Below are 17,198 nucleotides of genomic sequence, written 5' to 3' on the forward strand. Positions count from 1 at the left end.
TTTATCTCAACTACATGTAAAATTTCCCATTAGACTTCTATATTGCCTGTTTTCCCCCCACAATTTTCTTATTAAAATTCTTACAACATTAGAAAAGAATGCAATTACTTGTTCATAAGACATCTTTTTTTTGTTTTTGTTTTGTTTTTTTGAGACAGGGTTTCTCTGTGGTTTTGGAGCCTGTCCTGGAACTAGCTCTTGTAGACCAGGCTGGTCTCGAACTCACAGAGATCCGCCTGCCTCTGCCTCCCAAGTGCTGGGATTAAAGGCGTGCGCCACCACCGCCCGGCTCATAAGACATCTTAAAATTAAAAAATACGTATCACAAGGCTGGGGGTATCAGTTAGTAATGTGTTTGCCACATAAGTGTGAAGATCTGGATTCAATCCTTCAGAACCATATTAAAAGCTGGGCACAAGCGCTATCCTCCTGCAATCCCAGGAAGATCCCTGGTGCTTGCTGGATAGCAAGTCTTATTCTAATCGCTGACCTTGTCTCAAATACAAGGTAGACAGTGATGGAGGAAGATACCCAGTGTTCACCTCGGGCTTCCACACAAATGCGCACATAGATGGACATGCACACTTGCCCCATACACTAAAGTTTTTCTTTTGAGAAAGGAAAAATAACGTTCTGACAACCATTATCACACACACATACACACACTTAGGTATCTTCTACTTTCACTAAATAAATAAAAACAACTAATCAACGGCCAATGCATTAGCTATGCTTTCCTAAAAAGGAAGAAAACTTTCTGTAGTACTCTGCTTTAGGATGCAGGAATTACAGGATCAAGTCTTATAGAAGAAACCATGCAGGAAAGAACAGGGTGGCAAACACAGGACATTTATTTGAGAATACTTGCTGTTACTTCCCTGTTGAGTAAGGGTAGAAGTCCATCTGGAAATCACTGGTTTCTCAGTGTGAATGTCAGTGACTGAGTATGATAAAGCCATGGATAGCCATGATGGATGCCATGTGACAGAGCTCATGTGGAGGGTTTTTTCTTTTATGAAGGGGAGAGAAGACCAGCCTGTGGGAACAGGGAGAGAGAGAGAGAGAGAGAGAGAGAGAGAGAGAGAGAGAGAGGGAGGGAGGCAGAGAAGCAGAACAGAAAGAAAGATGGAAGGTGGGGGCAGGGCCCATTTAAATGGGAACCGAATAAATGCTCACAGCAGGTGCTCTTAGTGGCTGCAGCTGAAGATTCATCCCAGAACCCCAAGGTCAGACCAGTACAGGTGCCTGAATACTAACAGCCCTACCTTATTATTTATTATAAAAAGATGAAGAGTTAAGAAAGGTGAGGCAGGGATGAGGACACTGTGTTCTCAAGACTACTTCTTGCTGACCTGGTGGTGGGGGAGGCGTCCTTCATCTTCGGGGGACCTGGGAAAGCGGGGGTGCTGGACCGTCCTAGAGCAGCTGGCTGTTTCATTCACTGCCCAGGCTCTGGGGAACTGTCAGGGGCCTCCTGGACCTGGCAATTGCTGTTCAAAGTAGATCCAAATCAACTCCTGAGGACTTAGAGCACCTGAGCATTTCCCATCACTACAACCCTGCTCTACTGCTGATAGTACGGCAACCAAAACTGATTAGGTATGGTCAGTGCGGCTCCCAAAGCATCTCACTGGAAGCAAGGATGTATTAGCAATGACACAGTTCCCATGAATGAGGCAGAGAAGACCCAAGGGTCCGCAATTACTATCTCAGACCACATGGGCTGCTTTATCAAACTGATGGAGCAGGGGCCAAGGACTCTGAGGCTGAGACACAGTCAACCTTCTACCAGGACTTCAAGAAATGCCAAAGGCGAGGAGAAGACAAAATTTGGAAGAGGCTTCACCAAAAAGGCACCACATGTCTAATAAGCATATTATTTATTGTAGGAATGCAGATTAAAACCACAAAAAAGATAATACAACCACTACCCAGTTTAAAAGTAACAGAGGAGAAAAAACAAAACCACCACCACCATCACAACAAACCCAACCCCCATAAAACCTATCACTTTGCAAGCAAGACATTCAATCATTATAGTTATGTTAGAAATCAATTTGAAAGTTTCTTACATAAACAAAAAAGGCCAATAAACAGCAATTTTTCCAAAATATTTCCTTTTTTTAAATCCCTCAGTACAAACACCCATACGGGCAGATAAACAGAATGAATGAAGCTTTTTTTTTTTTTTTAAGTATTAATCGGTCATGAAGTGCACCACCACAGGGCCAGCCTAACGTGTGCATTGAACTCAAGAATATGGCACTAAGGAAGCCTGAAGAGATTTCAAATTTTGTCATTCCACTTTGAGAACGGGTAGAAAACTCAAGAGTAGTGATTCAAAGCAGGCCATGGCTTGTTTAGGGACAAAGTAGGAATGGAGATTGACTGCAAATGGACAAATGATTTGTTTTAAAATCAGGTTATGCCAGGTGGCAATGGTGGTGCACGCCTTTAATCCCAACACCTGGGAGGCAGAGGCAGGTGGATCTCTGTGAGTTTGAGGCCAGCCTGGTCTACAGAGCTAGTTCCAGGACTGGCTCCATAGCTACTGGGAAACCCTGTCTCAAAAAAAACAACACAAAAAGAAAGAAAAAGAAAAGAAAAAGGCAGTAACAGGTTGTGCCAGGGCTTGGTGACATGGCTCAGGAAATAAACAAGCTTCCCTGAGTCCAATCTCCAGACTCCACAGGCACATGAGAGTCAACCCCCACAAGTTGCCCTTTGACCTCTGGGTCTGTGTGTGCAAATACCACACAAATAAACATAATGAAAAGTTAAAAAAATTCAAAGGGAGCCCAATTTCTTCTCAAATGTTCTACCTTTGAAGTATATAATGCAGAGAAATAAAATTACAGCTCTTGGATCCTGTTTTTGAAATATCATCTTGGACTTACAAATGTATCTTATGTGTATTTCCAGGGTTAAGATAGATACTTTTAGAAAGTATGGACTGACTATATTAAGTAGACAAACCGCTGCCTGGTATCCAATACACAGTTTATCATAGGGCCACCATAGCTCAACCAGGGAAGCAGACACAGAACAGCCCCCTGGCCTCTACTCCCACAAAACCTTTCTTGTTCTTTGGACCTCCACTCACTTTCCCACTGCAGCAAATTTGAAGCAAATGGCAGAAAAATCTTTTCATCTCCAAGTTCAGTTTGTCCCAAAGTACGAGATGTAACTGGATAAACACATTTGTTTTGTTTTGTTTTGTTTTTTCAAGACAGGGTTTTTCTTTGTAGCCTTGGCTGTCCTGAAACTCACTCTGTAGATAAGGCTGGTCACAGATTCACAGTGACTCTTATGTGCTGGGATTAAAGGCATGGACCACCACTGCCCAGCTTTAAAATACAAATTTTAAAAATTAAGTACACGAATTTCATTGTCTCACGACATGACATTTCTAGTATCTCAGCAGAGACCCCTCAAAGGTCTGTTTCTTTTTTTGGGGGGGGGGGTGTCTATTTCCATCTGCTGTTCCCATATGCTCCTGTTCTTGTAAATCATACATTCTGATGCCTCAGACTTGGAATCAGCTAGGGCAAGCCTAGACTACATCAGTCAAGTTATAACACAAACTGCTGCTGGAAGCTGAGTTTTGAGGTAGTCTACTCAAGGAATCATGGCTGGCATGTGCTATGTATTAACTTGCAAATTCACATACATGAGTCCAACGGCAATTATCATAGCCCCTCTATGTCCTGTGCGTGTTTGCTAAGAGCTGGCGGTCTGTTCCTCAATGCACTTGGGGTGTGTGGCTGGAAGGCACATACACTGAACTCACTGCAGGACTGCCATTAACCACGGTACGGACAAGGACTGCAGAGACCATACAGTCGCTAGCTGGTCAAGAATTCTCACACAAGTGGGGCTTCTACATGAAATTAAACCAGCACTTTTGTATGCCAGCGAGCACCCAGTACTTTCTAAGAGCAAAGCTCCCATCATCCCCTATCTAGTAGATCCAGAGGTTCAGGATTCTGTCAAGGGGAGTGTTTTTATCAGTGTTCCCTGACAGAGAAATACTCATATCTTCCTCTCTTTGGCTTTCATGTTCAGACTCTAGTTTATTTACTACTTTCTTACTTTTTGAAAAGAAATTCCATTTGAGAGGTTTTGGGGACTGCTCTCTCGCTCACCTCCCTGCATGGATGCCTCTTACTTTATATCCCACATGGAGAGAATGGAGACACTGGCATTTTCAAGTCCTGGCCTATTCAGAGATACAGAGACAAGAAAGCATGACACAGAAGCTGCAGGGAATTCGAATCAGCAATTTTTGAATGCACAGTCATCAGCTGAAGGGCTTTGGAGTGGCTGCAAAGACACATTACCAGCCTCTGGCCAAATCACGAGGGTAACGGGCACCATAAAGGAGGCTGGAGTCTGTGTGTCGAAGGACAGGGCTGGCCTCTTCAATGGTGAAAAACATGTAATTCTTGGGTGCAGGTAATAGTACTAGAAGGAATAGGAATCCCATGATGACAAATTGCTTATGAATGGAAAGAGGCTCAGGAAGTAATCCCTAGTACACACTCTGCAGCTCTAATGTTTCTTTGGGATGTTACCTTTTCCCTGCCCTTTAGTTTTCAGTGAAAAGAATCCAAGCATTTGCCACAAAGACTTTCAGTCACTACCTCATCCTTGCATATGAGTGTGTGTGGGGGGGGTAGGGTTGAGGACATGTTCTAGTCTAGAGTTTACTTGAGTTCATCTGGTCTTAAGAAGTATAATCAGGACAAAACAGCAGGTAACACGGCAGCACCTTGACTGTCCCAGTTACCAGACCTGCACAATCAAACTATTTACAAGAATAGCTCATTGGTAATAGTTTACTGACCCCTCCCTACCTGAGGTACTTCACAGGTAGGGGCAGGACCCAGTAGTAAAATAGATTCTGAAATTAATAAAAGGTCACTCTGTATTGACCTTTGGAAACTGCCCTCATCTCTCTGAGCTTTCACTTCTGTCTCTGAGCTAAGACTGGATGTGAGCGCCTGCATGTGTACAGGTGAAAACACATATCATGATGTGAGAGGTCATGCATGTGGCTGTCCAGGACAGATGTTCAAGACTCCAGGTCTTGCCGGGCGATGGTGGCCCACGCCTTTAATCCCAGTACTCAGGAGGCAGAGGTAGGCGGATCTCTGCGAGTTCGAGACCAGCCTGGTCTACAAGAGCTAGTTCCAGGACAGGCTCCAAAGCCACAGAGAAACCCTGTCTCGAAAAACCAAAAAAAAAAAAAAAAAAAAAAAGACTCCAGGTCTTGCAGAAACTGTATGCAAAATATTTTAAAGCATATTTGCATTTTTCATAAGGCTCTAATGTTTTTATCAGATTAAAAAATTATAAATGATAGGCAGTAGATTAACTAGTAGATCTTTTATAGCAGTAAACCAAGGGATGAAGATCACACAATCCATGCACGCACGCACACACAAGTGTACACACACATACACACACACTTTTCTATTAGATTAACTACAGACTTTTTGAAATTATCTGTTTCTGTCTGTTTATTTTATGGAGGCAGGAATACTAGACAAAAACATAAAAGTAAAAAAGTTAAACATACACAGGACTTAAACACATGATAAGCATTAGAAATATATTCAAATAACTGCAAACCCATAAGAAAAATTATTAAAATATGTTACCTTACTTTTTGGCCAATAGATTAAATAAAATGTTCTAACACGCTATTTAATTTATTAAAAAAGATTAAGACCAACTTTAAGGAGCTTCAATATTTACTTTTATTATTTATAAAAAAATTAAGGTATCAGAGTGCAAATCATGTAGTGGGCCTGTGGTTTTGCACATTTATTCATGTGTTTTACATGATTTCAAGGTTATGAACATACCGTGTGTATCTTTACAATAACTGATAGATTCAGCTGTCTGACACCAACACATGAAATTTTAATGCATTCTGATGCTGTGTACTTGAGGATGCTGGAAAAATAACTTGTCTGTTATGACTCCGTGGTGAAGATTTCTGTAACAGGTGTCCTCCCTCAGTTGCCATGGTAATGCGACCCTGCCTCCCACTAATTTCCTCATTAGGAAAAAGTCTGGAAATGACGTTTCTCTTAATTTTGAGTCTAATAAATAATTTAGCTACTCCTATTACAGCTTTTTAAGGCCTTTATATAATTAGAAAAAGAAAAAATTAAACATGTTTTAACCTTTTGATTTATAAATCAAAAAAATAGGATTCAACAGTTTTACAGTTAAAATTCACAGATGAACACTTCTCATGCATGTAAGCAGCGGCACCAACTAGGATATGCCCTGCCCTCACCAACTGGGGGAGGCAGCAGGAAAACAACATGATGGCAGAGCTCTAGATTTACATGTAGTAAGTCACACGCCAGGGAGTTCTCTGATAAATACACATAGTTTTAATGATCATTATTGGATAGTGGATGAAAACATGCATTAGTTAGACTAAAAATGCCACACACATTTGTTCACTATAAAATTTTTTTTTTGGAAATTTAAAGTCTTGGTTCTTATTTAGAATACACAATAATCAGGAGGATACATGATGGGAAGCCAGTTTTCAGTGAAAGATGCACAATGGGTCCATCCAAGTAACTTCATTAGCTATAATAAAACAGAGCATTAGTACATGAGATGGCAGTGCAACGTCCAAAATTCCGAATAATTTAGTAATAATACAGTAACAACACACAGCCAGAACCTTCCTTCTATCAGTCTATGCACCCACAGACTGGTGTCCTTCTTAACAACCAATCCTATGCAGTACAATCACATAGAAACAACGGAGTTCTCTTAACCTAGTCAAGATCCAAAGGACTGAAACTGTCTTACTATTTGGACTGAGTGATGACAGAAAACAAGATGACATTAAAATAATTTTTCTTCATATCTCAAACTAACTTGTGGAGAAAATTCCAACTAGTTTTCCTTTGCATATGTGATATATGGTAAACTAACAAAGATGAAAATCATCTCAGACAAAAATTCAAACATAAACTTCACAAATTGAACCATCTTACAAACAGCCAAGTCAACGCACATTGAAAAGGAACGCTTCCTTCCAAAAGGAAAACATTGTCTTCTAACTAATGAGAGTAATTAATTCATTTTTGACCTTGTTGAAAAGATTCAAAGCTAATACGTCTCTGAACAGCAGTGAAAATGGTTTAGAAATTTGGGTGACTAAAAGTGGTCTATTATGCATTTATTATACATTTCATATTGCATTAGTAATGGTAACAACTGGCCACAATAAAATGCATAATGTTATAATGAGCACAGGTGTTTTTCCCCAGTGCTCTTGTCACTATGCAATATGGAAATGCTACACAGTATAATTCAGACATCACTTACTTGAATACAATTTTTCCAGTTTTCTTTTGTAGGTTTTTCTTCTACAAGTTTAGTTGCAAACTTAAGGCCTCTCCCATACATCTTATTCACTAATGCATGCTTGTATGCAAATGTTAAAACCTATGATATAAAACAAAGTAAAAATGGTCAATGGAGTATTTCTATTTCAAGGCATATAGCTTTAACAATGAAATAAGGCTTTCACAGAAGAACAGCCGTGTGTGTGTAGGAATACATGCGCAGAGTCAGAGGCCAACACGCTACCTTTCTCAATTTCTCTGCATATTAATGCTGATTTGGCTAGATTGCTAGGCCCACAGATCATCCTACTTCGGCCACCCCTGCTCTGGATTAAGGGAACATGTCAAGGTGCTTGGTTTTTTTCACATTGGTGCCAGAAATTGAACTCAGGTTCTCACACTTGTGTGGCAGGCAATTTACTGACTGAGCCATCTTCCCAGTCCCCGGAAGCCTATTGCTTTTAAGCTGAATAGGGCGCCATCAGGGAAATTAAAAAAGAAGAAGCGCCTTTTAAGGGCAAATAACTACATAACAGAGTAGAGGAAGTAAATGATGAGAAGTCATATGCTACTAAAAATCTACTTTTACTAAATCATTTCTTTGTGCAAAATAAATCACAGTTAACATAACTACAGAAAACAAAGTAGAAATAAAAATGGTCACTACAAATCACTAAAATTGTAAAGGAGAAGTTTTATATAAGCATGCTCCTTCTGAAACTGGAAACTGGTCTCTCAGGCTGTTTCCTTCTACATTTTGCTTGAACTGTGGAGTGTGGTAACCATTCTCAAAGAAAGAAATCCTGCGGGCGGTGGTGGCGCACGCCTTTAGTCCCAGCATTTGGGAGGCAGAGGCAGGTGGACCTCTGTGAGTTTGTGAGTTCGAAGTCAGCTTGGTCTACACGAGTTCGGGGACAGGCTCCAAAGCTACAGAGAAACCCTGTCTCAAATAAATAAATAAATAAATAAATAAATAAATAAATGAATAGAAAAATAGAAAAGAAAAAGAAAAGAAAAGAAATCCTGTTAGAGTGATTTGTTCTTTAGGACCAAGCCAAGTATTAAAAAATGTTCAGTTAGCCAGCCGGTGGTGGCACACACCTTTAATCCTAGAACTTGAAAAGCAAAGTCAGGTGAATCTCTCTGAGTTCGAGGCCAGCCTGGTCTAGAGAATTAGTTCTAGGCCAGCTGGGGCTGTTACACAATGAAACCCTGTCTCGGGAAACAAACAAACAAACAAACAAACAAAACCAAAATACAGAACAAGTTCAGTTAACATCACAAACAGGCCAGTATTGTCAGTGTCACCATGAAGACAGAAGTATGCCCAACAATATTTCTCAAAGACAGAGACTAGATCCTTGTTATCTTCATGTTTCCAGCAGGAAGCAGTGTTTCCCACACAGCAGACCTTCAATAGCAGTTACAGCAATACCGCTGACAACTTCCCATGAACTTAACACTTATTCACAACATCCAAAGGTAGACAGCCACTGGTAAGAAACAGGCACCAGCGTTCAGTAACTGACAAAAATGGCAGAGGCAAGAGTCAAACTCAATTTCATGTCCTAATCCTTATACCTTGCAAAATTCTTCTAGCTTTAGTTTCTTGAAAACTACTGAGACCTTCTGTTCTATGGGGGAACTGGAATCACACAGAAAGAACTTTCCCTAGCTTTCTGTTTGTTTTTTTTTTAAATTAATAATTACCATGGCTAAATCCTGAGAACCAGTGATTAATAATTACAACAATGGCTTTGTCTGGATCAGGAGAACTCATCTACTTTTCCTTCTCAAGGAAGATTAATAAAAACATATGGTTAAATAATCTCTACTAGAGACAAAAGAGATTTAACATTTTTTTGGAACCCCAAATCAACTTTGCTTTTTCACACATTTTTAAAACTGGTCTCTAAAAGCTGAGCTATGTAGAAGTTGGAGCTTTGAGGAAAATGAATAGTGACATCTAAACTAGGGAGCACATTTCACCTTGAAAATTAGCATAATAAGAGGCAGGGAGAAAGAAGAAGAATTTCTACAAGATAACGGTTTTGGCTTCATATATAACTGTCTTAAAAGGCTACTACAATTGCCCTCAAAACGTTTTCAAAATAATTGTTAAACACTTTAAAACATGTAGGACAAATGCAAGGTACTTGGGCTAAATGAATCTTCTGTGGAGTAGAGCCTTTATCTTCTTTCTTTTTGGTAGGCAAAGCACAAGCAGGCCTGAGAGACAATCACTGAGAGCTGTACCAACACCAACAGCAGAAGGGTAAGTTACCTTAGTGTCAAAAAGATCTGTCCACTTTGTAGTTTCCCAAAAGGTTTCTGACAGAGAGTCCAAGGTACTTTCTCCCTCCTCTTCCTTTGCTTCTGCATCTCCGGCAGCCGCCCCATCATGTGGCTGTGCGTGAAGCAGGTGGTCTGCCAGAGCACACCCTTTCCTGCACAGGGCATCTACCAGTGTGGACTTCTGCTTGTCCATATCACTAGAGAGGAAATCATTTGTTTCATATGTCAGTTAAAGGGTTTCCAAGAGATGGTCTTATTTGAAGTACATGCATTCTTTTTCTCTAAGACTTAGCATGCATAAATGTAGCACATTCATGTACATACGTCTGTGTTATCCATCAAATGAGAGTCTTATTAGTAAGCATCACAAGCTACTGCAGTACACACAGATGAAATCAGTTAGGGCAACTATACTTGGTGGAAGCAGGATGCCATAGCAACAGAGTTGAAAGACTACTCACTAGTTGTTCTATCAGCTACACAGCTTTTAAACCTTTGCATTAAGAAATATAGTAATTATACATGCTTTGCTATGTAATGTATAGAAAGACAAGGTTTTTGTAGTCATGAACATATTATGTATAAATTAAGCAAACAAATATCAAGTTTACTCTGAATGCACCAATAGCTGCTTTATCACTTTAGCATATGAATTCATTTATAGTCAGAACAATTTTATGGGGTCAGTACAACGGCTCAGTTAGTAACAGTATTTGCTACCAAATCTGATGACCTGAATCCATTACAGGAACCAGCATGGCAGAGGAGAGAACTATTTCCTTTAAGTTCTCCTCTCACCTCCACAGGTACATCATGACGTGTGCACCCATTCACAATACAAAATGAACCCCAACCCAATTCTATGAATAAGATCCTCCTGTTTTGCGTAGGTGGAAACTGGAGCTCAAAGAGAGTCAGGTCTGGATCAGGACCTTCAGTTAGTAGCAGCAGATGGAGGTCTTGATCAGGACCTTCGGTTAGTAGTAGCAGATGCGAGGATTCTTTTCTGAGAGGCGGGGGAGGGGGAAGAGAGGGTTTATTTGGCATAGGTTTCCACACTACAGTTCATCACTGAGAGAAGGCAGAAGGGCAGGAACCCAGAGGCAGGAACTGATGGAAATAGCTGGGCCAAGGAATGCTGCTATGACAGACCTGAGCAGGTTTTATTTGTCTGAAACAATCTTTTCTCATTTTACATACCAATCCCAGTTCCCACTCCCTCCTCTCCTAGTGCTCCTCCCACCTTCTCCCTACCCCACTCCCATCCACCTCTTAGGGAGGGTAAGGCTTCCCACGGGGAGTCAACAAAGTCTGGCACACTTTGAGGCAGGACCAAGGCCTTCCCACCTATAACTGTTATAGAATTCTAAGCTTAGCAGTCTGGCACTGCAATCTGGGCTCAGCCTCTAGATTAAACTGCCTTGTTCTGGGAAGGCATCCTTGTTTTTTCCTACCTGTTCTGCAGGTGCCTAGGTCCATGCTGGCACAGACTAGACAGTCATCCATTACTGTTCAGCACTTAACCTCCACTCCAGGGAAGGTTACTGACCTTAATTGTGGCATTACGTCCAATTCATGTCAGGGATGTATAAAACAATTAAACGTGCTGAGACAATGGCCACAAGGCAACCTGACTATGGGATCATCTGTTTCAGAAGACTAACTCTGAAGGACACATAGTAAAATATGCAATGTGTAAATCTCCTGGGAATGACAAGAATCAGGACATAATTACCAGTTTAGTAACTTGAGCCTCTGGGGCTTACTAGTTCTGCACACTGAAAGTGAGTTACTAAGTTGAGCACCTCCCTGGAAGAATAAAGGGAGCATAAAATGAAGGAGCGAACATACTGCTCAGGACGAGGATGCTCTCAGGCTTCCAAGACCATTTGATTCTGTGAGGTCATCTAAGAAGGTATGTTCAACGTCATCTGGACTGAAAATGAAGCTAAGTCCATAACACACCTTAGTTTATTACCAAGAACAATGGTTTCCTTTTTGATTTCTGAACTGACTAACAACCGCAGGTCACACAATCCTATGTAGAGTTGTCCTATGGTATCAGCAGACTGGAGAGTTACAAGCACAGGAAGGGCGTGCTTGACGTGGAGCAGAGTGCTTATTCTCAGCGTTCCCATCTACCCCTTTACCATTTTCAACCGTCAGCCTGAACCAAGAAGTGGCAGCAGTACCATATTCTCCTCCTACCCAAGTTCAGGTCACCTCTTTATTTTATAGTTCTTGTAAACAGCTTTAGTCACCAAGTTCAGTAGTTGGCCTATATCTTGACAGATAAATAAATGCAGAACTTGATGGGCCATAGGACACCTCACAAATATTATTCATTTAATGACACAATATTTGGCAAGACTCATTCATTTGGTATCCCACATACCTTCCTCCCTCGGTATATTATGCTAAAACACAAATACATTTCTTCCAGGTTCCAGTTTTAAACATTTTAAGAAGTTTCTCAGCATAAACTCCACATTTTAGGGTTTGGGGTCCTTTTCAGTTTAATTCTAATCTCTGTAATCTTCTGACTCCAGAAAGAGCTTCACTACTCTGTCTGGACTCCAGGCTGGCCTGAATTCCACCAGTCATCAAGAGCATCCAAATTTTAAAGTACCAACCTTCATTCTCTATTTGGAGGTGCCTGGATTCTGCTCTAGCTACTCCAGGCTGAGAATAGCAGACTTTTGAGTCCCCCTTTGAGACATCTACTTCCCTGCTCACTTACTACACTGTTCTTCTATCACTTTTCAGATGTCTGGTACCATTCTTTTCTGCTTTAGGGACGCTCTAAGAGCCTGGTACAACCATTAGCCCTAGCTTGTGAAGGAGACAGTGCTCTGGAACAGAATGGTACAACCATTAGCCCTAGCCTGTGAAGGAGACAGTGCTCTGGAACAGACTGAATCATGAGGGCATGACCCATGTCAAACCCAACTGACTAGTTCCACCTATCCAAGGCTTGCTTGAGGGGGAGGGGAGGTACAGAATTCAGAAGGAAGTTGTTACTGACACAGGTGCTCTATTCTTGCCAAGAATGGATTAAGTTACCAGCATGACTCTTTTCTGAAAGTTTTAGCATCTTCTAATGCAATAATTCAAATGTCACGTACATGGAAATATTGTTTCTCTCTCCTACCTTAGTACTCTTCAGCCTGAACACCTTATTAAGCTATGAAGCGTTGCCCATTCAGAACACTAGCAAGCTTTCTTCCTATAGGCTTTTAAAATATTAAATATATTTTCTATATTTCATCCTATCTGCCAATTTATTTTTCGAGACAGGGTTTCTTTGTGTAATAACCTAGATGGCCTGGAACTCACTCTATAGATCAGGCTGGCTTCGAACCCACACAGATCTGCCTGCCTCTGCCTCTAGAGTTGGGATTAAAGGTGTGTGCCACCATTGCCTAGCTCTATCTGCCAATTTTTGTTTTTGTTGCTACTGTTTTGTTTTTTGAAGAACTATATAGTCTCACAGAGATCCAACTGCCTTTGCCTCCTGAGTACCCAGCTCTATCTTCCAATTTAATTTTTTGCTTTAGAATAGTTTTTATATTGGAAAGTCTTATTAATTTCTTCAAGTCCTTCTTAATAACTTACATATACTTGTTTATAAATATCTTCTAAATCAAAACTGGTTACTCGATCATAGTCATCGTAGCGAATTTTAGGAATGATTTAAATCCTATACTTTAATGCCTAAACAAAAAATTAAAATTCTTATCAGATTACATAGAAAACACCAGTATCATTTTCAAAACCATACAACAGCAATTCTGTCTGTCTGTCTGTCTCTTTTGAGACAGGGTCTCACTGGGTAAACCTGGCTGGCCTTCACTCATATGCCTATGCTCCTGCATGCTGGGAAAAAAAAAGAGTATGAAAAAACTGTCAATCCTAACTGTATGTATGCTACAACAGAAAAAAAAAATCTTCAATAGCAGTCCCTAATTTTTAAACAAGTAACTAAGAAATGAGATGCAAGAAAGATTATTTACTGGTTAGGTACTTTTTTATAGTAGCTGCATCAGGCCTGGGGTCAGTCTTCATTGCAATGTAAACTGCTAGAGCAGTTTGATCGATGTGAGAAATAACAGCATTGGCAGCATCAACGATTTCATTAAGCCTTTTCATTCGCTCCTGGGTAGAAGATAAAGGAGTGTATCAGTCACTGCATCACGGCATTTTCATTTCTACTGTCCCAGCACTATGTCACTTCTTTCTAGGGCTAGAGCTCTATGCTATCGTTTAATCTGATTTTTACAATTCCAGTAGCCCTGGAAAATGGGTTCAGATGTAACAATACCTAACTTACAATCTGTAGTTCAAAACTGAAAATAAAGCAAACATATAAAGTTCACTACAATGTGGGGTTTTTAACAAGGAAAAGTCCCTTCTATCATACCATTGATTTTAGAGATAATAATCTCTATTTTATACCATACCACATGAAAAAACAGGGAAAAAAATCCCCAAACCCTCATTCATAAGCAAATTCTTTCTAAACAATCACTAGAATGAGAAAAATAAGACTAAATGAAACAAAGATCATGATCATAAACTATGACCATCATGGATGGTTTCTGAGAGGCCTCCTTTAGAAACTCTATTCGAATTCACTCTAAACCTTCACTCTTCACCAGGTCACAGCTGGCATGTCCCTACTTCCATGAACAGTAGTAAGAGATGGCCCACAGTCCATGTTAGACAATCTGGAATCATCACAAAATCTTTAGAAGCAAAGTAGTTACTGAGGTATTTAGATTTCCAGCTGTCCAAGACAACTCATCTGTAAGACCAAAATTCAGACCTTCTGCTTTTTCCTGTGCTACCATTTTCCTGAGCAGTCAAACACCGTAGTTTCATGGCTTCTACACATACACACTGCCATCATCACTCCTACTGAACTCAGTAGTGGTCAGCTCTTGTAACTATTTCAACAACATATCCAATTGCAGGAGACTCATTTTCAGTAGGCAGGAAGACAAGACAGAGAGAAATGCACCTTTATTCAAAAATACAAACTTTTGGATACTAATATGCAAAAAACGAATTAAAAAAATGAGTATATCCAACCTTTTCAGCATCCAATTGGTGAAGCCGTGCAACATACAGAGGAAGGTAAGCAGGATATGTTTCTTTCAATTCATTGTAAATGTCACTAGAATCAAGCCTAAGAGAGACAAATTAGTGATTTTTAATTAAAAGCATGTTTCTTTAAAACAAAAAATTTAAATATTGCTTCACAGTCCTAGACATTAAAATACTTTATAATTATTAATAAGGACTAGTTACAGATAATATACCTATCTGAAAATTACTTAGAATTCTACAGAAATGTGAATGTATGTACACGTGTGTGAAAAGCCATCATTCAATCTTAGAGTTATTTCTCAGGCACCCTGTATCATCTGAGACAAGGTCTCTCACTAAATCAAACTTGCTGATTAGGCTAGGTCATTTGGCTAGTAAGCCCCAGGAATAATATCTGTTTCCACCTCCTCAGCGCTAGGATTACAACTTTGTGCCAACCTTAATGTGGGTTCTGAGGACTGAATTTGGGTTTCTCTAGGCTGGTGAAATATGTACTTTATTGAGCTATCTTTCCCATCCACCATATTTTACAAATATCACTGATTAGAAGCTTCTGTTTGTGGTTTCCTTTAGAACCACTTCCAGAGGTTTGGGAGGTTTTTCTTAAACAAAACTGTTCACCAGTTTCACTGGATGGCAGACTCAGGCTCTCATGAGAGAAGCCCATCTTTGCAACTCTGAAGAAACTGTTTGTCTGCTAGTTATAGCATTCTACATCAGTCAGAGGCAGACACGGCTGACTGACGTCTGGGAAGATACCCTCAGTTTAAACACAACAGCATAGATAAATGTGGACTGATGCTGGAATGGTTTAATCCTTGGGAACTCTGTTCACATTATAAAGGCTTTTGTTCCCTCCTAGGCCACATATCCACAGGGATTTATACACGAAGTCTGCTAGGGAGGACTCCTCCAGAAAACCAGCAAAAGAAAGCTACAATGGAAAAAACCCAAACAACTGATTTAACCACACAGAACAAAGTTTTAAGTGTACATTGTGAGCTAAATGCCAAGGGGTAAACTAAGGGAAACGAGCTGATAAGTAAGCTTTCATGTTAAAAAGTTTAACATGAATAATAATGATGTTAAATAAATACCATGGTAATAAAAGCCTAACATTCCCATGAAGAATAGGCAAAGCACATGTTCAGCTGAAAAAACAGCTAACATCTAACACCTCACCCACCAACAACAGCAGCTTTAGCCATCATGTCTAGACATTACATTCGTAGCAGAAACCATTTGAGAAACATATCAAGGTAACTTTAAAGACATCTAAACTAACAATTAGACTATACTATCTCAGAGAAATTTTAAAGTATCTCCATTAGGCTGGGTGCGCTGGTATAAGACTGCTATTCGAGCCTTGGGAGGCAGAGGCAGGATGATGAGGATTCAAGGTCATTTTTGCCCAGCTAGAGAATTGAGACCAGCCTGGGATAAATGAAACACTGTCTTAAAAAAAATTAAAACCAAACAGATTAAGAAAACAAAGCTGCAAATATAAAAGGGTAATCACAAAATTATAGAGAAAATTTTTAAACATATATTCTAAATAAATTATTAAATATATTGATATTTATTAATAAATATATTAATATTTATTCATAGGAAATAAATTATAGTCACTAAAAATAGAACTCTAAACTATGAAATGACACAGGAAGTGCCCAACACTAAAATTAACTGGAAAAGTAAGACACATAATCATTCACACTGCTACATGCTCAAACAGAGAGAGCAGATAAAGGGAATGGTGAATTTTGGAGAGAAAAAAAAGTTACTTTTTCTTTCTTTATGCCCTTCAATAAAATTCTCTTTGAGGCAAATTAAAATAAAAAATTACATATTTCATTGTAAAAATATAACTATAAAGTATAAATGCAGAAAAAAGTTTACAATCCTATAAGCCTATCATCCAGTCAACAGTTCTGAATAAAGTCTATCCTTATACACACTAGCGGAGAAAGTCTCACGATTGGAATCCACTGAAAACAACCTACTTTGTCATCCACTGAATTTTAAGATCTCTCAATGCTTCAGTGAACTCTTCTTTCAGATCTTTCTCCTTCTCTGAATCCTTTTCTTTATCTTTGCTGCCATTCTTCGTTTTTGTTGGTGGAGGTATTAGATAGTAGTGTACAGGGATCACATCCTAGGAGGGTGAAAGAAAGCCTTAGGTTCATTCGCTTCACTTCACACACTAAAACCATTGTCAGTAGCTGAGAAATTGTGATAGGGTTGTGCCTGAGTTGTTCACCGTATTCCAGATCCGAAGGGTCCAAAACCATCAAAAATACCAATCCACATACTGGATCCCCTCCTGCCCCACAAACTTCAAAAGTACTGAGGTTTTTATCCATTCCTTTAAAGTAAAAGAGGTAAGAACTCTATTAGTGTCTTTAGCCT

General features: G+C 39.7%; 1 protein-coding gene across 3 annotated transcripts in view; it reads right to left on the minus strand.

The window, feature by feature from the left end:
• Nucleotides 1-6,501: 6,501 nt before the first annotated feature.
• Nucleotides 6,502-17,198, minus strand: part of LOC121458902 (tripeptidyl-peptidase 2) — a 60,684-nt gene continuing 49,987 nt past the window's right edge. For 2 of the 3 annotated variants that reach the window (XM_041668279.1, XM_041668278.1), the window contains 6 exons: nt 16,793-16,944; nt 14,772-14,868; nt 13,705-13,835; nt 9,670-9,877; nt 7,366-7,485; nt 6,502-6,615 (listed from right to left, as the gene is read on the minus strand). In XM_041668279.1, the coding sequence (XP_041524213.1) occupies nt 6,526-6,615; nt 7,366-7,485; nt 9,670-9,877; nt 13,705-13,835; nt 14,772-14,868; nt 16,793-16,944 (798 nt within the window). In that variant the 3' untranslated portion in view covers nt 6,502-6,525. Of the gene's footprint in view, nt 6,616-7,365; nt 7,486-9,669; nt 9,878-13,693; nt 13,836-14,771; nt 14,869-16,792; nt 16,945-17,198 lie in introns of those variants that run through there. The other variant, XM_041668280.1, reaches the window with a different exon arrangement.

The sequence above is a fragment of the Microtus oregoni genome, unplaced genomic scaffold (assembly GCF_018167655.1).
Source record: "Microtus oregoni isolate MIOR12 unplaced genomic scaffold, Mior012 000018F_ref0000195, whole genome shotgun sequence".
In the NCBI taxonomy this organism is placed as follows: Eukaryota; Metazoa; Chordata; class Mammalia; order Rodentia; family Cricetidae; genus Microtus; species Microtus oregoni.